General features: G+C 35.9%; 2 protein-coding genes across 4 annotated transcripts in view; one reads left to right on the top strand and one right to left on the bottom strand.

Annotated features, from left to right (window-relative positions):
- The window catches only part of LOC134853259 (1-phosphatidylinositol 4,5-bisphosphate phosphodiesterase beta-4-like), a 62,975-nt gene that overhangs the window by 7,265 nt on the left and 34,807 nt on the right, over positions 1–20,903 (bottom strand). For 2 of the 3 annotated variants that reach the window (XM_063869232.1, XM_063869231.1), the window contains exons 16-29: positions 19,494–20,474; positions 17,193–17,272; positions 16,783–16,954; positions 16,174–16,258; positions 15,672–15,951; positions 14,259–14,435; positions 13,690–13,894; positions 12,854–13,075; positions 12,240–12,434; positions 11,731–11,858; positions 9,812–9,947; positions 8,322–8,480; positions 7,779–7,941; positions 7,146–7,302 (exon numbers count right to left, since the gene is read on the bottom strand). In XM_063869232.1, coding sequence (XP_063725302.1) covers positions 7,146–7,302; positions 7,779–7,941; positions 8,322–8,480; positions 9,812–9,947; positions 11,731–11,858; positions 12,240–12,434; positions 12,854–13,075; positions 13,690–13,894; positions 14,259–14,435; positions 15,672–15,951; positions 16,174–16,258; positions 16,783–16,954; positions 17,193–17,272; positions 19,494–20,474 — 3,140 coding nt within the window. The remainder of the gene's footprint in view (positions 1–7,145; positions 7,303–7,778; positions 7,942–8,321; positions 8,481–9,811; positions 9,948–11,730; positions 11,859–12,239; positions 12,435–12,853; positions 13,076–13,689; positions 13,895–14,258; positions 14,436–15,671; positions 15,952–16,173; positions 16,259–16,782; positions 16,955–17,192; positions 17,273–19,493; positions 20,475–20,903) is intronic. The other variant, XM_063869233.1, reaches the window with a different exon arrangement.
- On the top strand, positions 1,174–2,429 carry LOC134853188 (uncharacterized). Its single transcript, XM_063869147.1, has 2 exons — positions 1,174–1,751; positions 2,039–2,429. Exons 1-2 carry the CDS (start codon positions 1,375–1,377, stop codon positions 2,427–2,429), a joined length of 768 nt encoding a protein of 255 aa, XP_063725217.1. The 5' UTR covers positions 1,174–1,374.

The following is a 20,903-nucleotide window of genomic DNA, read 5'->3' as shown; positions in this document are numbered from 1 at the left end:
TTGAACCGGGCCATACATCCGCGTCGCGACCTATTCAGAATAGTATAAATGTCGCAATTTATCGAAATCACAATCAACACGCAATAAATTTTCAAACTAAGTACTAAAGTAGACGTTGTGTTTAACTTAACGAAAGAGGATATTGTTCCTTGGTCCAATCTTTGTAGCAGTAATAATGGTTTTTTGTTACACTAGTGTACAAAGTTAAGCGCAAATTCATATTTTTCTCTCTAAACTGCCTGTTTTCATGGACAATTTCAGACAATTTTCAGGTAAAATTCAAACTAAATTTTTACATAGATCAAGAGAAAATGAGCATAGCTGCCCTCTATGAAGTTATCAAAATTTGGTTCCAAAGACCCTTCAGTTTTGTCCGGGTATGAAAATGCCAGTTTTCACCATCTGCTTTAAGTTTTGCATCGTAGTGAACTTTTTCTCGAATAAGCGGAGAAAAAAAATTCGCTCATGCGACGTGAAACATTCTCAACGAGAAACTTGAAACAATCAATGTGACATTTACTAAATTCTTTACTAAGCTGCTTCTTACAATTTCACGCGTTTTGAAAACTTCGTACGGATGATTCAAACATTGGGAAAAAGCTGATAAGTGCTTCAAATTAAAAACATACACTCAGAGATGGTATATCAGATCATTTGCTGTCGATGTAAAATTTTTGTTAAAATTAAAGTAAATATTATCCAAAAAGTGCCCTTAGAAATAAACTTTTTAGAGAGTGAAAACTTTTACGTTTAATTTTGTCCACAAGTGTAGTTCACAGTCCTCGAATTGAAAAATTCCTTCAATTGGATACTTATCTTTCAATAGTTCAGTACCTGTGCCTTGGTGCAATATCTATTTGATGCAAATCATAATTTTTTCATGATCTTTATACTTTTCTAACGCTTTTTATGCCAGCTATGAATCTATATTTTGTGGACAAATCGATCATTTTTATTAATTTTTCTACCTTGTAACTTGTTTTTATTCACACAATCTGTTTAATTCGAACTTCGATGGTGCAGTTGCAGTTATATGTTTGTCATTCAGTTTCAGTTATTCAAAGAGACTGTATTCACTTTGAAGCGTAATACCATGATGCAATGATGATTAAACCCAATATTGTCAACTGAGCTTCAATAGAGTTTTACTTTTACTTTCAGTTGCTGTTTTAGTTAGAAAGCGCTAGTATAAATACAGCGAGATGGAAGGACTGCATATTTTGTTTCTCTTTTCATCCAAACTACTACACGCCAGAATTTCTGAGAAATTTACTTCGAAATTACACAAGAGAAAAACAATTATAAATCAAAATAACAGGACATTAAATCTTTGGACGTATCTGATTTCTATATATTTGAAGTCCAATTTGAAAAATGGATTCTCAATTTGGAATTGTTTATTCATCAAAAAAACTAGCAATTTACAATCTCTCAGAACATAACGCCTGCAAATTTGAAGACAGCGAAGAAGCCTTGCACACCGATGACGTGAAACTTTACGGAGAAATGTTTCTAAAGAGCTTTGCGTCGATGATAATTTCTCTTTTGCTGTGCGTGTACTACAAGCGTACATTCGGAGACGCCCGCAGAGGTTCGCCAGTTCCAAGCTCACTCAAAATACTCGCTAGCGATGTTTCGGAGTTTGACAGCGACGATATCTTGAAATTCCTTGCGAACTCAATCGTTCTGGGACTCCTCTTTAACAGCAGTGACTGGTTTCTGCATAACTCGAACACTGTAGCTGCCTACATGTAAGTCTACATTTTCAATTTAGTTCCACTTTCAGGTCTTTTCCATTATTCGGCCCAAACTACCGAACCGTTTTATGAGATATTTGTTTCAAATAAAGTTCATATAAGCTATCCCTTCGTATTAATCAGTTCAGGCAATCAGACTCAAGTATAATAATCCAGTTTTCAAAATAGCAGAAGGAGGAAGTTGAGGCCGTAAAACAAAAATGCGTAGTTTCAACTTGTTTTTCTTATTAACTAAAGAAAAATTCTGGGCTTCCATAAAAAAATATACATTTTCCTTTCAGAGCTCTATCTCAACTGATACGAGTGAAAAGACTTCACATTCTCCGTTCAGTTCGGACTGTGTTCGGTCCCGCATTCGGGATCTGCCAACTGGCTAGTCTAGTCGACTCTAACTACACTTCGGTCATAGCCTGGATTCGGCTGCTTCTAGTGCTGGTTGCGTCCACAGTGCTAAGACCAGATAACAAATGGACTCTGCAGAAATTTACAACCCGTCCTGTGAGTGTTCAAAGCATGATATTCGCCCACGGAGCTTGCATGTTTTCGACTTCGATGTTGGTCGTCTACAATTTGAACAGTGGACTCAAAATTTCTCTACTGGCTGCCTCTATGTTGATTGCCTTCTATGTTATAACAGCACAGCTTCCCAAATTTGTACTTCGTAGAATGTAAATTAATTGATACATTTTCATACATTTAGAAATCTGTACTTTAATCTTTCGTAGTTTAGAATAATTTAATTAATCAATTGAAAAAAGATCACTAAGAAAGTTGTGTTTTGCACTTAAAACTTTTATTAAAATTTTTGACAGAGAAACTCTGGATGAGGCTCCCAAAAGTACTTTTTTAAAAGTAAAATTAAGTTTTTTTTTGCCTAAATTGCTAAATTTCATGTATAACGAACGTTACTCGATCACTTGATTCGCTCATGATTTCACAATAACTCAAAAACTTTATCCCAGTTTTCTCCACACAAAAATAACTGTTTGACATTTTTTAAAGATCGTTCGAATCGCAACTGAAAATGCTCTCATATGGTACATTACTCGACTCACTTTGATGATTATTCGTGGTATCTGATTTTGCGTGGAAAACAAATAAAAAACTAAAACACACCAAATATTCTCAAATGTCTAATGGTCGTAAAAAAAATATAAGGAGTAGACAAAAATAGTTTATATCAATTCTGATTGCAAATGAAAATTTTCAGATGATTTGGTTAAACTGTAAGTCGTAAAACAGTATCATAGGAAACTCGGGGATGGTTCAAACTATTGAGAGGGGTGGATACCCCCTCAAAATTGCTATTTTGTTGAGAAATTCAACGTATAATTAACTGATGAAAGCGCTTCGCATATACCGCAAAACTCATTTCGAGCTTTAGAAAAAATTCTGAGCCCATATTTCTTCAAGTTATTTTCTACAAGAGCAAACATTATGGTCAGCTCGGAAAACATATCAAAAAGCACTAGAAAACCTATTTAAAATTTTCGATTGCACTTTAATAACACAGCCAACAGTGCATTGAGTTTATTTCAATTCAAGTTGATGGCTTCAGAAGAATCGCAAAAAAAATGTTTTTTTTTCAAGCAAGCTAATGAAACAAGCAAGGAAAAATTGAACATACCAAGTTATTCGCTAAGCTTGAAACGTTTGAAATTGTTTTGATGGCTAGAAATTGTGTGTTAAACAAATTTCTGCAAGCAGCTAAAGCGATGAAGTTTCGACCTTCAATTTGAACTTTAGTTACTTCAATAGCTAATGAAAACCTTGCAATTTAAAAACCTTCAAATACTTCAAGTTATTATTATTGCCTGCAAGCCTTTGAGGACTAACAATAATAGAAAATTGAAAAACTCAATTTACATTTTGACAGCTTTCATTGGTTCGCAAAGATAAGTTTTTGAAAGCAAAACATTCAAGCGGTGAAACTTTGAATGAATTCTTTATTATGCCGTATGAGTTTATTATGCCGTATTGAAATGATGCGTTAAAAATTAAAGGCAATGGATCCTGTTACGAAACTGAAGCAGTTTGTTTAATTGGATTAAATTAGTGTAGAATTGCTCAACTTTTTAGAGGAACATGGGCTTCGGAACTTTCAAAAACTTTATTTTGCTAAATTGAACTGATCAGCCGAAAAGCCAAGTTTTTCATTAAATGAAACTTTGACACGTCCAAGTTTTTTTAATGCATTGATTCACAGAACTTTGGTTTGTTGTTGCAAGCTATTCAAGATACTAAAGCATAAAACAAATTATTCTGTTTTGACAGCCGAATTGATTTAAGAAAAATCAATTATTTAAATGTGTCTAACACATCTTGCTATGTTCAAGCTGGCCAATCTACGAAAGGATTGAAATTCGAACCATTTGCATGTGTTTAAATAGCTCAAATTAGATTTAAAAAAAACGTTCGAAAAACTCCAAGCGAGCTTTCAACCATGAGAGAGTTGAAACATTTCAAACTGTTTTGATAACTCTCAAGTCTCCACGAGAACAGGACTCTATGCCATAACAGCACCATTTAAGTTCCTTGAAGTAAGATAGAAGGAAACCCTGTTAAAGCACGTATGAGAGAAGACCCGCATATTGCTAAAACTGAGGAAAGTGTTTTCAACATTTTTCTGCACCTGATTTATTTGCTTCATTTGCTTTAACTTGTTTAATAGTTGTATTGACATCACTTGACAAGAAACAAAAACAAATGACTTTGAGCCACTAAACAGAATTTGGAAACTACACATTTTTTGGCACCCCACTATTGCATATATTACCCCCCCCCCCCCGCTTAGCATAAAAACTGTACAACAACCCGCTGTGTTTAAAAGATCAGTGGGGTTTTATTATAGGGGCTATAATATGAAAAATCTTGTAACACTTAAGACCAATATAGAAAACCGTTTCAAATTGAGTGTGAGTTATACATATCTATAAACAAAAAACGTCTCAAACCGTCAAGACAATCTGTCTAGACCTCGACCTTTCCAAGCTCACTTTATCTTGAAATTTGAACGTGTCAAGTCAAATCGATTTCTCAAACGTTACGAGTGGTGAAATGTGAAAAATTGCGCCCATGAGAATTGAAAACGTTTTAAAATTAAATAACATAGGCAACTGACAGTTGGGAAAGAGTAATGAACGCAAAGAAACTGAAACTTTTGAAGTTCGAAGAAAAAAATATATGGCCTCAATTAAAGCTGCATAGCTTTTTGCATGATCCTTGGTGGGTTTGATTTGTACATGCGGTTTATTGTTTACCTGTCTGTATAATATTACTCTCCTAAATAAACTATATTTAAAGCTCTTTGAATTTTTAAAACAATTTATGATGTACACTTTTTTTGTTTAAATTAACCCTATGTGAGAAAACTGGATCAATAGGTAAAACTTTGATTTCACTGGGAAATCTGATAATTAAATTCCATTTTCGAAATTAGAAGTCGATCACGTTTTTCGTCACCTTAACCATTTTGCTGTTCGATAGTGGAGTTTGACTTCGTCTTAACAATGGAAATACACTGAACTTGAAAAAAATCACAAATCAAACCGCAAAAAAATCGGAATTGAGTGTGAACAAAGTTTAAGACTTTTTCCTGAAAAAAAAAACAAACAAATCACCAAGACCTATACAAGAGTACTCACTACGTTCATTACTCTTATTAAGATACGACTCAACATTTAACACTTAAAATTTAATATTATCAGACCAAAACCAGTTAAAGGTCAGTGGGAACATTCCAAATTTTGCCCTGATACGAGGAGTTTTGTTCCATTAAGTACACGATTTCATATGCTTAAAAAAGCACGGTAAGCGAAACACGGGTTTTCCATTACACGACTATAGACTGATTTATTATGCCTGAATTTTTTACAACTTTCATGTAAATAATCACATTAGTTCCATTGACCTAGGCGGGGTCAAAGCTTTACGATGAAGCCTCAGAAAAACCTGGCACCTTGTATATATTAACTTATTTGCTATATACGCTTATCGCTAGGAATATGCAGGACACGTATCCCATAACCCGGCTGAAACACAACTGGCGTGTAGATGGACACCTCTATCAAAAGTTTATCGACACAGAGGCAAAGCTGCGCTTCGCAAACATGCGAGGAAAATGCAAAAAAGAGCTCCTAACAAAAGCCACCAATAAAGCAGTAACAATTCGAGCAAAAAAATAAAAAATATTTCAATGCTCCGGATTTGAATCTCCGACCTGATAATTAGGAGCTTCACTCACGTCCTCGCATCTGCACCACGGTCACTTGGAAGTGAACTAGTGGCCAGCTAATACTGGATGTACCTGTTTTGCTGATATAATCATATTTTGTACTGATACAAGAAATGCGTTAATTTTCAATGATTCAAAAAATGAACTTTCCGCAAACCCTAGTAACTTCTCTGCTTAATTAGGAGATATGCTTATTTAAAAAAGAAAATTACAACTCGCTTTTTCATTTGAATTCTTTATCTCTTGATTTGGGTGGGTAGTTTTTGATCAAAAAGTGAGAAAATTCTACAAAACGATCAGAAAACCAAAAATTAGATTTTTCCCGAACCCATAAACGTTGTTTTTGTTTCCATTTAAGCATGGAAATAAACTTTTATGCAGGGAAGATTTCCAGGCACTGATTTGTAGATTGAACCCTTGATATCACAATTAAGCAGTAGTTTTCGAGATAAGGATGAAATTTCTTTAAAGAAAACGGCAAGAGTTTCAAAAAATGGATTTTCCCGAAGTCCATATCGGTTTTTCTTCAAAAGGGCAAACAAATTTCAAAAAATTAGACATTTTCTGAAACCATATTTTTTCAAAACACGGGACAGGCCGCTTGAACAGACAGAATATTCATATAACTAACTCTTTGTCAAAATGTCAAAAAATTGGCTTGTTTGAGGCCATAACTTTTTTCTACCGAATTTAGGAAATAATCGCTTGAGAATTTAAAATGAGGTCAAAAATCCCAACACTGAAACTTTCGAAGGTCGTAGAACGTGGGGTAAAATGAAAAGAGACAAGCTAATTATGCAGGCATATAGAAGAGCAGCCGGTTTGTCCATTGGTACCACTCGTTGAAACACGATACACAATTTATTGAGAAAAAGTGAAACTTCTGCGAAAAGTGGAAAAATTTTCCATAGCACCACAAAAAAATAAATTCCACGCATTTTCATATTACCTGTTTCTTCAAACATGACCTAATACTAGCTTAAAAAAGCAACATCAAATTGCCTATGCCTAAAGAGGCTTAAATATGATTAAAGTGAAATATACCAAAAATGCCAACAAATGAGCACTTTTATTTGCGGCTTAGGTTAGAAAAGAATCTTCTTAATAATACACTAGGCTTGGCTTGTGTAAACATAATACTCTATCTCCTATACCTTTTCTCTCTCAACGATGCAGTTCTTGACCACATTCTCCCTCACTTCCTTCACCTGTCGCTTCTTCTCTTTCGCCAGGATGCTCTTGTCCTTCTGGATGGCCTTGGTGGCCACGATGGAGTTCTTTGTTTGGTTCAGCGATACTTCCTTCAGGCGCCTGCACAATACATATAAATAAACAATAAGTTTTCTATCCAGGTAATACAATCAAACATGAGGTTTTTCACATTCCTCTTTCATTTTAATGGGACCCAGCACAAAACAAACACAAAACAGGAAAAACAATTAAACTTAAAGTTTTTAAGAGTTATTCCTTTTGTGATGTGATGCCGTTCTGGTGCTGCCTTTTGGTATTCTCCCAAGTCTAATTAAACTGTTAAAGTTCAATTTCAAATAACGTTTGACTATGAGCTTCTGGCTTGAAAAAAAATTATTATTAAATAGATCGACGATTAAATCCTCTATTAATACTGAACTTCAAAAAAATATTGTTTGTATTTTCATATTTGTTTTCAAAACCATAAACTCAAAAACAGAGGCGAACCTGCAAATACGAGCGATTAAACGGCAAAGGAAAGGCAACGGAAATGAGCTGCAAAGTAAGCGAGAACTCAAATTTGCATTAAAACTCACTGTTTGAAGTTCAGTTCCATATTGATCTTCTGAGTCTCGTGTAATTTCAGAAGCAATTCGTGCATCAATGCTCCCTCTGCCCTCTTGTGGGTTAGCTGGAGTTCAATTCTATTATACTTCAGTTGTGTGTCTACAGACTGTAGCGTAGTACTACTACTATCACCTGAAAAAATCATAGTATGGAAAATTTTACAAAAAACTAAGATTGCTTAAAAGAAAACTCACGAATTTAAGTTGGCTCCAAAACAAAATTGAACCAACTGTAGATAACAACTATTCTCAATTGAAAATACAGATAGCCAGTGAGAATAGAGTTAACTTTAAAAAAATACTCAAACCGATGCGAAGCTTTAAAAGTACGCATTATTCGACATAACTTCGTGGATGTTTTTTTAGCTCAAGATATTGCATTCCACCGGCGCTCAAAAACACAAGTTGAAAATGAATTTCTGATCCTTAGCCAATTTTTTGTTTACAACTCGCTAAAATTGCCACCTCAAACTAAAATTACCTTGAGCGCATAGCTGAAGGGAACACACTAACCTGTAACCGTATGTTCTTTGAGTTTGGGCGGTGAAGGTGACTCTGATGATGATGTGCTCATGGCTTTCTGTTTTTGCTGTTTATTTTGTGTTCCATCTGATGATTTGATGTGTTCCGCAACTCCCGTGTCGCTAGAGGAAGATTTGTTCACAGTGGCACCTGGAAAACCTAACTCATAATCTTCGACTCAAGTGAAAAACAATCGGGAAAAGTAATATTAGCAATGATTGTTCGTATTCTAAGATAAAATCCAATCAGCTTTTTACAATAACTGAAACCTCGACATTCATGGTGAAATTCACGTTCAATGTAATAACTTTCAAAACAGTACACTCATGTTACACACAGATGTGAAGGAAACCTTAAGCCGAAACGAAAATACTGACTTAGTTTTTGAAACAATTTCAGCTTTCGAATTATAAACAAAAAATTATATGCGCTTAAAGCTATTTGAACTTCAGGAGAAATTTATGATGGGCGGTTTTCTGATAAAATTAACCCAATTCGAGAAAACACAGGATCAAAAGGTAAGTTTTCTTTTCCGTGGAGTTTGCCTTTTGCGAATTTAAACAAATCACTCTTCAAACCGCGATAAACCAAATTTGAGACTGAAAAATTTTTAAAGAGTTTTCCTGAAAAAAAATCACCAAGACCTATATCAGAGTCTTCTCTACGTTCAGTGACTCATATCAATTAAGTTACAAAATCTAAAAAAACTCTCAATTATTGTCTCTTAATGAAGCTTCCAAAACTATTTTTCCTTTGGTTTACTAGGCTAAAAAGCCGAATTTCATATAACGAACGTTACTCGCTCGCTTTATATTGATTCACGATATCAATCGACAATTTGATATCCCCATTCTAATGATTATTTATAACATGGAGATAGAACATCAGTCTGTCGCGCCTAAATCAAAGATACGGCATATATATAACTGACGCCTTATAACTTTTGCTTTCACCAATGCTTATTTTGTAAATACAAGGCAGTATTGAAAGCGCATTAATAGAGCGGATAAAACACATGCTACTGAATTGCCTAATACAATTTGAGATGGCATGGAAATTGAACAAATACTGGAAACACAGAAAGTTGCGATGCTCAGAAAGAAGTTGGCGTGTTACATATCATTCGCTTTCGTTTTTGGCAATTAATTTTTCGTCATCAAAAAACAATTGCCATAAAACAATCAAATTTTTATGGTCAAAACAATTTCACATTCGAAAACAATCTACTTTAATTTTTCGAAGTTTTCAGTGATGTCCATTGAAAAAAAAATGAAAATTTCAAGTTAAATTAAAATTGTTTAAGAAAATTATAAAAATTGTTGGCTGGCATCAATTTAAATTTTTTTTAAAACTTTAATTTTTCTTTAGAAAATTATATTTTTCTGCAGTCTGTTTTTTTAGCAATTTTTCTGCGAACTTAGGGGACTTTTCGCAATTTATTTTATTTTTTTTAAATGGACATCACTGGAATTTATGTATACCTTTATGAATAGCTGGAGGAGATTTGGCGTCTTGAGCAGTGGTTGTGCTTGTATTATCACCACTGTTCTTCTTCCTGAAACTGAATCTGGCAGCCGCACTCGACCCTAGCAACTTGAGAGTGCGCGACGCACTACCCTAAAACACGAAACCCTGCGTTCTTTTGCAAGCTTTTTTATTAGTCCCCGGACGGGCTCAGTGCAGGACCAACCGTGGGGAGGGGGAGATGTCATCTATTTCGCCGCAGCCGGTCCCACCTTGAGGAGGCGGATGACACTGGGACCCCTCCAACCGTGACCGAAGCGAGATTCGAACGCACGAGATTCGAAAGTGTTGAGAGACGTGTGCTTAACCCACTCGACCACGGCTGCTCTTATTTTGCAAGCTCGCAACGCTCCGCTTTGACAGAAGTGCTTATTTCACCGGTCTCTTAGTTTGCTGTTATTGAAACCCAACAATTTAATTGAAATGTGTTTTTTCAATTGTTATGGTGATTTTTTTTCTGATGCAAAGTTGCTACAGAAACGAAGTTGCTACTTCGCAAACACAAGCAAAAATATGGCCAATAACGCTACTGAGAAAAACTCAATGAGTAAAACTTTGAGTCTTCAAAATTTCTCAAGTGACGCACGCCAGTAATGAGTCTACGTACTTGCTATGTGACGCAAGCCAACTATGACGCATTAGCAGTCAATTTTAAAAAAAAAAGGAATTTACCAACTAACGTGGCTCAATTTATAGAGCGGAGCATTTTCTCTAGTATACGAAAAAGTTCATCAAAAACGTCCGACCCTGCCCAGGTTCGAACCCTATTAATTTGTTGCGGGGTCTCCTTTTCTACCTCTAACTACAGATCCACGATACCTTGAAGCTAAATGGCTGTTTTTAATATAATAGTCTGCGTTAACATCCTTAGCATTGGCTGTACTTAATAGCTGGTTATTGATCAAAATGAACTCTTTCAAAATGAACACAGCAACAAAATTTGCGACTTAAGTTGAAAAAAAAAGATAGTTCATACTATAACACAAGCTTTGCTTGTATAATAATAAAAATTAGAAATAAGTCTCAAATTAGTGAAAATTCGGCTACATCTCAGATTCGGAACAGCGACTTAGCAATTACTAGCCTCACACACTAACCAGTCAGCCACTGAAGCCTAATATTTCCCAAACACTACTCACAATTAAAGCAGAGAACAGATGCTATGCAATTTCAAATGCTACTGTGAAATCTCCAAATAAATGAACACTTTTAATCAACACTTTTGTTTGCGAGTTAGGTCAGAACATAGCTTATCGAAGATTGGAAAAGAGTAATCAACGCAAGTAAACATAAAAAAAAACACTGACTTTCTTGAAAAATCTCAAATTTCTAATTTCAAAGAAAAAAAATAGATGCCTTTTAAGCTCTTTGAATTTCTGGAAAAACTTATGACTGGCGCTTTTTTGATAACATTACCCAAATTGAGAAAACTGAATCAAAAGATAAAATTGTTATACCGCTGGGAAATCTTAAAATTAAATTCCACTTTCGAAACTAGAAATCATTCACGTTTTTTCGCGCCATTTCCAAGTTCATATTTGGAGAGTGCTATTTACGTCACTTTCAGCAGATGAACTTCAATTGAACTCAAAAAGTGCATTATACCTTAGTGCATCAATATTTTAAGACTTTTTCAGGAAAAAAAAACTTTAAAAAAATCAGCAAGACCTATATAAGTCTTCACTACGTTCATTACAAATAAAAAAAAGATTCGTAAGAATAGACTGAGCTGATCGCATGTGTTAAAATTTTATCGCTCTAAAACTACTCAGTTGGCCAGTTTTCATGTTTGTTATCAATCTTCAACATTGCTCATTCTACTTCCATGCTCTCATATTAGCTTCAGTAGCTAATGAATGAGAGAACGGGAATTCACCTGTGGCTTGGGTGGTGCGTGTTGTCTGTCAAATGCTTCCACTTCCTTGGCATGTTTCTTTAGCAGCTGCTGATATGCTTTGCACGTCTTCAGTGCCTCCTTCTCGCCCTCACTCGGCAACTCAAGGGCTAAACAAGCAGTTTCTATTTTTGGTTACTTAAACTTAAAAACCAGGATGAAAAATTAGAGCGAAGCTGCAGACAACAGCAAAAATATAATCTTTAAGCTATCCTTACTAAGCAAAGTCAAATCTAAATTTCTCATCAAATTATCCCACCGAAAATTTCGAGAAGGCCAGAAAATAGGAGACACTGATCAAAAACAAGCAAAAAATTTCGAAACAATTTTTAAAATTTGATTAATTGCATTGAACTTTGAACCGACGTCCTATGAAAAACAACTACCATTTATTTAAAAAAAAAACAAATTTTTGATCCATCACGTAAAAAGTTTACGGAGATGCCCTCTACAAAAAAATTGCTGCGACATCAGTGCAAAAAAAAACTTACAGACAGTAAATGTACTGTTATCCCCTCCAGGTGTTGTGGATCCCCCTCCCGGTCCTTTCCCCCCTCCTCCTGCCAGCTCACTACCACTGCCCGCACTGCCCTGGCCAGTCATAACTGCGCCCGCTCCAGGCATGGACGGATAGTGTCCGTGGGGGTTATTAGACACAGATCGACTGAGGGTTCTGTTCAGTGGACCTAAATAACAACAATAATCATTCATTAAAATTGCGAATTTACTTTGAAGGACCTCGAAAGAGTTCAACACGTTGCTATTACGACTCATCATCAGCAGCGGATTTGGAGAAAGGCGCCAAAATATACAAGTTTTGAGGGGGGAGCGCGCGCCGAAAAACGCGATTTTTGGTCATAACTGTCCAAAAAGTGCCTAAAAACGACTGTTTCCACATTTCATCGGCGGCGCAAAAAAATATTTATCCAAAACAGGGTCGTTTTAGTGCTTTGGTATAGCTCGGAAATTCAACTTGGTCGACATAAGGAAAAAAAAAAGGTAGACAAAACTTTCGAAGAAAATCCTAGATCCTCGCGGCTTTGTTCAATATTCACGCATTGACACTTGATAAATAAAAAGAATCTTCAAAATACTGTTAACTTACCTGATGTATTATTAAAAGAGCCCCCTCCTGTGGTTGCGGATGACACCGAGGGTGCGTATGAAGATATATCTGATGTGTCGTTTAGACTTGACAGGTGGGGCTGGGATGAGAGCATTGATGAGGTAGAGGCGGCAGCGGCGGCTGCTGCAGCTGCCGCAGATGTGGCCTGGATGGCGGCCATTCTAGCTTGCGCTTGGGGATCGGAGAGGGCGTCCACGAAATCTAAAATCGGAGCAGATGGTCACAATTATGACGCAAAGCAAGCTTAATTGAACTAGCATTCGGGTTTGAATCAAGTTACGTAGGAAAGTTTGGATGTGGGAATTGAACGGAAAAACATTCCGTCGACTTTTTTGGCAGAGGCTAGAAAGTGACAAACCAAAGTGATCACTTTTCGTAAAGTTACAAGAGTTGAAAAAAATGCCTATTTCAAATAATTAACGCGCAATAACAGTCATATTTGCTTAAAAAACTTTTATTGCAATTTACCCGAATTGGATTGGCCCGAGAAAAAGTAGCGATCATAAAAGTTGATTAAAAATCCACCAGAAATCTAATGATACAACTTGTTTGATTCATTTTTTGTCCCAAATCCAATTTATGCAGTTATCTGGCAAATTTTATTGTATTTGCTATAAGATGGGAAATAATTTTTGTGGGGGTTGACTTCCGAATAAAATACACCCGCTACAATTGAAAAACTATTCGCTCGCTCGATTCTTTCTCTCTCTCTCTCTCTCTCTCTTTCACACACAAATACACACACACAACTCTTCTCTTTCACACTCACACACACACGCTCGCACACACACACACACTCTCTCTCTCTCTCTCACCTGAGTATCCTTCGGGGACGTATGTCTTGAGCACAATGTGGCAGAATAGGGCGGGCAGTGAGAGGGGGATGTTGCCCTCTGTCCTGAGGGAGATGTGTCTGTAGCCACTCTGCAGTCCCTCCAGTGGCAACACTCGCTGTCCCAGCAGACGACCACTCTCGTCGTACACTCCGAACCGAAGCACAGCTAACTCAGGAAGCACTATCTGAAAAGAAACCACTATCTTTTTCCACCTATTCATTTCATCTCATAAAAAATACACGATGGTGAAAGTATAATAGTGAAAAATTGAAGTGCCTTTTAAAGCTCATGTTCAGCGATAAAAGCTACAAAATTCAAAACTACTTTTCTACTACGAAATTATCGGATATTTCTCAGTCACTCAAATAACCCACAAAAAAAATTTATCTTTTTAAAATTCTTGTTGCGTGTTCATTTTTGTACCCAATTAACCTAGCTCACTTGCCTAACCCTTTCATTTGGTCATGTTTCCTTTCGAGACATTGATTATATTTTCTAATTAGCCCCTTATTATTTCTGCAACTTAATAAATGACTGCACTGACTGACCTTTCTGAACACGAACGTGTCTCCCCCTGCCACCTGGGTGTATATGGGGTTGAGTCCATTCACCAGCACTGTCTTCGTCTTGAACTCCTTCCTTATGGTGTCGGCTGGGAGTCCGAACATGTCCACTTCCACATAAGTGCCTATCTTCTTGTCAGACAAAAATTGACCAGACACCACCTGCAAATAAGGAGTTTGTCAACATTTAGGCACGAGTTTAGAATCTTAGAACATAGCCAACAGACAGTTGGAAAAGAGTCAATGGACGCAATTTAAAAACAAAAACTCAACTTTCGAATTTATTGGATCAATAAATAATTTTTTTTCCGCCGGGAAATCTGAAAACTAAATTCTACTTTCAAAACTCGAAGTCGATCACGTTTTCGTGACCTTCACACTTGCAAAAGAAATCAAGTTAACTTGAAACGAAATCAAAGTCAAATCGCGAAAATCTATTGAAACGTCAAAAAAATCATCAACCTATTTAAGAAAAACCCTAGTTCTTAAATTGTCCCCAAGAAGAAGTCCCCTTAGCTTTGAGAAAAGACTTTACACTGAATCGCAGTTTATGATTCTAAATTTCGAACAAATTCCAACAGAAAAATGGAAAAGGGTCAATGAACGCAAAAACAGAAAAAAAATATTTGTCTTAAAAAATCAATTTTCGAATTTTCATGAAAAAATGATATGGCCCTAAATCTCATTGAAATATTTAAGATATTCAAGAACAATTTATGATCAAGAACTATTTGAGAAAACTGGCTCAATAGGTAAATTTTCGGATTCCGCTCAGAAGCCTGAAAATTAAAATCTATTTTCAAAACAAGAACTCGATCAAAATTTTTCAAGAACAATTCACGAACACTTTATGATCAAGAACAATGAGAAAAAAAGATCAGTACGTAAACTTTGTTATTCCGCTGGGAAAACTAAAAATTCATTTTTATTTTCGAACCTAGAAGTCAACCATGTTTTTCAAGAACAATTAATGATCAAGAACATTGAGAAAACTGGATCGATAGGTAATTTTTTTTAGTATTCTGTGGGGAAATTTGAAAATAAAATTCTATTTTCGAAGCTATACTCCGATCATGTTTTTCGTGGCCTTTATACTTTTACTGTTCGATAGTCGAGTTTGCTTTCCTTTTAAAAATGAAATGAACTGAACTTAAAAAGAAATCATCAGTCAAACCGCGAAAAATTAAATTTGAGTCTGAACAAAATTTAAGATTTTTCCTGAAACAACGTAAAAAAATAAAATCATCGCGACCTATATAAGAATCTGAACTACGTTCATCGACGATTAAAAAGTGGAGCTGGATAAAAATTGGCAAAAAAATTCCTTTTAGGGATCCGAAATGGCTGATGTGGCTTTCAACAAAGGTCAAAATATTTTTCAAATTATGACACACCAACCGTTACTGAACATGTAGCTGCTATCACGCCATCCACAGGCGCTTCTGCAAACGGGTCAAACCTCCTGTCTGACCTCCTTAAGAAATCCGGCTTCAACAGATACCCAGTCTGCCCATTATACTCAAACTTGCCCAGATTCAGCTGCATGGCTAGGTCATTAGTCTGGAAGTTTAGTGAGACTAGCTGGCATCCTACATTCCAGAACAGTTGGGGTTGGTAGTTGCTGGATTCTACTCGGCCGCCTTTGGGGTAGATCCGAGATAGCTGGCGTTTGTTGTAGCTATACAATATAAGAACTGTTCGCGGTTTAGGCAAATTTTCATTTTTTTTGGCTCAATACAACTGTAATTTGAAGTTTCGATCGGAAGTAAAGCTAATTTTTTGGTATTTGAACTTCAAGTCGGGGGTTTTAAAGGTAAAAATGTGTACTTTAAATTCGAAAAGAAAGACCGCGACAAAAATTGACAATTTGTAACTCTGAAATAGTAAATTCTTTTCTTACTTGACGAACTCTTGTGCGTCTTGTTTTAGTAGCTGCAGACCCACAGTTTCGTTGAAGGAACTCATGTGAAAGTGGATGTTCTTGGCTGAAACAAAAATCATTCTAAAAAACGGATCTAAAAACGGCAAAAATCAATGCTGTTATCGATAACTAGAAACAACCACGTGTCGTTGCTGCTGCTTTTTGATTAAGTTGATTTATGCACTGTCCAGCTGTTCTAACCTTATTTGGAAATGAAATGCTAATTCTTTATTTTTTTCTGGGCTGGGTAATGTTTCCTGAGACTACAGCAAAGAGCACAGATCATGGTTGGTCTCGAACCGCCGGCCATTTGATTGCTACGATCACTTATCACATTTAGTGAAGCATGAAATCACTCAATTGGCGTACGAAAACTAAGAAGAGTGCCAGAAAAACACGAGAAAACATTCTTTCTTTGAGACATTGTTAAACCTCTTCTCAATTAAACATTAAACTGAGTCTGAAAATGTCATCTGTGCCCTGTCTGCTCATTCTACTGTAGGCTGTCACAATCAACTAATTTAATTCCACTTGAGTGCATTGACGAGACCCCGAAACCCTACGGCTTAACTTTGCTCGTGTTCTAACCTTCCGAGGACTTGAAGTGTTGGAATTTGACAGGATGGCAGTAATTGACTAGACTGGACAACACAGGGTGTACATTGGTGGTGGCACTCACATACTGGTAGTTCTGCACCACTGTGTCGTCCACCACTCCGGAAGCAGCACCCCCCGGAACAACCCCAATCGGTGAGCTGTCCTGAAAAAAAAGTGGATTTATGAGCCAACAATAGATTAAAATGCTCAGCTCCTAGTCGGCATAAACATCTCATTTGACAGTTTCATCATGCTCTAGTTGCTTCTCAAGGACAAAGATTGTAATAGTATTAAGATCTCATTTTCTTATAATGTAATAGTATCAAGATCTCATTTTCTTATAATGTAATAGTATTAAGATCTGATTTTCCTATAATAAAATGGTATAGTAAAATTCTAACCTTCTTTTCAAGAAAGTCTTTCGAAAGTGTCGAAATTGACTTCTCTGCAATTGTTTTCCTCTCAGGGTGTGGTTCTTGGACTAAAACGCAAACAAACAAACATGAACAAACCGTAAACAAAATTTAGAAATCAAATTAGGATAAACAAAAAGCTACATCTAAACACAAGGAGAGCTACAAAAAACGTACACTTTATTGACTGACTACTTCGACTTTGAAGTTTCGATCAATTAGATAGTTTATATAATTATTTATATTTCAACAATCTAAACTCAATTTTTTCTCCAACCATTATATACAGATACCTTTTCCATTTAATATACAAGATATATTTTCCAATTACAGATACAGTTTCTATTTTTTTTCAAAGGGGTACAGATACCTTTTCCATTTAATATACAAGATATATTTTCCAATTACAGATACAGTTTCTATTTTTTTTCAAAGGGGTACAGTACAGTAAACACAAAGAGAAAAATGGCTCGGAATTAACATAAAGAAGAATCAGGCCCTACTGTAGTTTTTACTATACAATTTCCCCTTCACCCCTTCGCAAAGGGTGAAGTCAACAGGATAAAAAACACCTCGATTTGAACGTATATTTATGGAGGATCGACTAATTTAAAAAGGTATTTTTTTTACTACACATTTGAAGCGACGTTCAAATTAATCTATAATTGTTAACTAACTAAATTAAACAAGATCAAATATGAAACAAGTAGGCAATCAGATTAATTAACAAAAATTGTTTTCCACAATCACAAAATAAGCATGCAAAAACTATGTTGGAGTTCCTATGCTATTAAGAAAATATTTCAAATTTGGTTGATTATTTATCAAACTTAGTTTGTTAATCCCGGTTATTAGACTTGAAAGTGTTAATCCAATGCTACTTCTTTATTACATTATGGATTTATTAACTTCCTGGCTTTCATTTCAGACCAGATTTTCATGCCCAATATTCAGCCTTGGGTCATAATGTAGTCTGTTTTGCAAACATTAAGCAAACAAAATCAAGTTTGGTGTAAACAACATTTGCCCAAAATTTGAAAAATTCAGGCATATTTCCATAAAAACCAAAGCCAATTTTGCCCAGTTTGGACATCAGCGTACCAAATGTCTTCACACTTAGCGAACAATGAAAATATTGACTTCAGCTTTATTCGAGCTTTTGACTTTCAAGTCGCCAATAGCTAAACAACACAGTCAACAGAGAGTTAGAAAAGAGTAATGAACGCAAGTAAACAAAAATAGCTTTTTGAAAATTTCAACTTTCGCATTTTTGAAAAAATTTACGATTGGCACTTTTTATAGTAAATAAGAGTTAATCAATAATTAAAATTTACATTTCGCAGAGAAATCTGAAAATTAAATTCCACTTTCAAAACTAGAAGTCGATCATGTTTTCCGTGACTTTTATACTTTTGCTGTTCGATAGTGGAGTTTGACTTCCTTTTAACAAAGGAAATGAACTAAACTTCAAAAAAAAATCATAAGTCGAACCACGAAAAAGTAAATTTCAGCCTGAACAATTTTTAAGACTTTTCTGAACTACGTTCATCGACTCCTAATCATGACCAAAAACGTCAAACAATCATCGGATTGCTTTAAATAGAGATCCAAAACAATTAACGGAAAAAAAACAATGAAAAAGTAATGATAACGGACATTTTCGGTAGAAACAAAAAGTCACAACGAGAAAGAGGAAAGAACTCAGACAACGAATGAAGTGGGAGGTAGAGAATTCAGTAATAAAGAGAAAATATGTGAATTTTAAATCAAAAGATTTAGACTTAAGTGCATGTAGTATTATATCAAAAACGCTTTTTCGATAGTTGAAATAACCGTTTTTTTTTATAAAGACAAAGCTCATAAGCGTGTCTTTGTCTTGAAAATTAAGATTGCTGTAATTAGACACATTCCATGAATTTATACTGAAATTACGCCTGCCTATATTTCGATTTACTCCAAATTACATCAATTAAATACCAAGAAAACCCTTACCAAGAAAACCCGAAGCAGAGAATTCCTGAACTATCCAAGAAAGCAACTTCAATTTGGTTTATTACTACAAACTAACACAAAACTTTACATTCAGCTACAATTTACAGGAAACTAAATCCGGGTTAAAGGTTGACAGCTATTTAAAAGGATTTAACAGGAGTGATTTCTGATATCAAAAGGTCACATCGTGTAAACATTGAATGCATTGCTTTTTTTTCACGTCAAATACAAGCCAAGGAAAATATAAATCTAAGCACAAGTCAAGTCAAGCCAGCTAAGCAGAGCAATGTTAAGTACCATTCGCGGTCGATTTAACTGAAGCTTTCATCACACCAGAAGAAGAGCTTTTAGTTGACGCATTTAGAGGGTTCTGAGGCGTGCTTCCACTTGACACAGTCGCTCCTCTCACAATAGTTCCCGGATCCTGACCTTCCTTACTCAGTGACGTCGACAGTCTAAAGCTCTTGTTGCTCGAGCTTCCTGAAATACCTCCTGAAGATCCGCCTTTTTGTTTTTTAGTCAAGTTCCGAGCTCCAGATGCTGCCGATGATCCGGATCCTCCACTGGAGTTTGAGAGTTTTCCTGAAAGTCCTGACGATTCCCGCTCCTTGTTGAGCTTAGTTCCAGATTTACTCTTCGAGGACCCAGAAATTGCATGTTCTGAAGAATCACTCACAATACTTTTCACGGAATCCTTCCTTTCAAAATTCCCTCCTATTGACACTTTTTTGTTACCAGTTGAAACTTTTTCAGTGGCTCCTGAATTATCCTTCGGATTTTTTGGACTGTCCGCTTTATTAGTCGATGTTGCAACTTTAGTATTCGATGATTCCTTCTTTGTTGCCTTAACAGTTTGAGACGAAGCACTGGTTCCCCGGTTTTCTTTAATGTTAACTCCGCTGGTATTTTCTAATCCACTCAAGTTAGCTTGCAGTGCTTTACTTTGTGACGATTTTCTCGATCTCGGCGCACTGGTAACTTTAGCTATCTGCGCCATAACTATAACATCTTCCAATGTTTCGTTAGTGGGAGTGGGCGTTTCCGAGGAATGAGATTGATTGTTGCTAGGTGTAGACGTGGTTGTCGACGTTGTCGTTGGCTGAGTGCTGTCGCTAGTAGCGTTAGTGATCTGCTCACCCAGCTGAGGAGGATGCGAGGGAGCTGGGTGGGCCGAGGAGGGGGATGAGGAATTTGGGTTGTCTGTGCAATCTAGCAGCAGACCCGCATACTCACTACAGTCCTCAATATCCAACTCATCCTCCCCGTCCGAGCTGCTTTCTTCAAAATCAAACAAACACCAACTTATAGCTACTATGCTTGAGAATCATAACTAAACTGCTATTAACTTTTGGTTACTAAAATAAGTAACTATAGCTAATAAGCTGCCAGAAACAGTGTCTTTTTTCAGTTTGTTAGAACAAAAAACACAAAAATTGTTTAGAAAAAGTTTTTAGCGTGGAAATTGGTGATATACAGATATCAAATACTTCGGAATTTTTAATCTGCAAGTAACCAAAATACCCAAACTAGACAATGTTGTAATTTCAAACCTAATCAAGCTCTTTAGGTTCCGATTACATTTTTGGGTACCGAAAATGCCTAAACCTAAGCACAACCACCTGCTGGAAAAGCTAATATACTTTCTAACTTAGTTTATTCAGTTCACTTTACAGCAGACTTAGTTCAGGAAATTTCATCATTAAAATT

The sequence above is a fragment of the Symsagittifera roscoffensis genome, chromosome 8 (assembly GCF_963678635.1).
Source record: "Symsagittifera roscoffensis chromosome 8, txSymRosc1.1, whole genome shotgun sequence".
NCBI classification, from domain to species: domain Eukaryota; kingdom Metazoa; phylum Xenacoelomorpha; order Acoela; family Convolutidae; genus Symsagittifera; species Symsagittifera roscoffensis.
The sequence above is the reverse complement of the archived record's forward strand: the minus strand, read 5'-3'. Positions and strand labels throughout refer to the sequence as shown.

Coding starts and splice junctions, on each gene's coding strand:
- LOC134853188 (XM_063869147.1), top strand. CDS start 1,375: ATGGATTCTCAATTTGGAATTGTTTATTCATCAAAAAAACTAGCAATT. Junction 1,752..2,038: donor AACACTGTAGCTGCCTACAT/GTAAGTCTACAT, acceptor TTTTCCTTTCAG/AGCTCTATCTCAACTGATAC.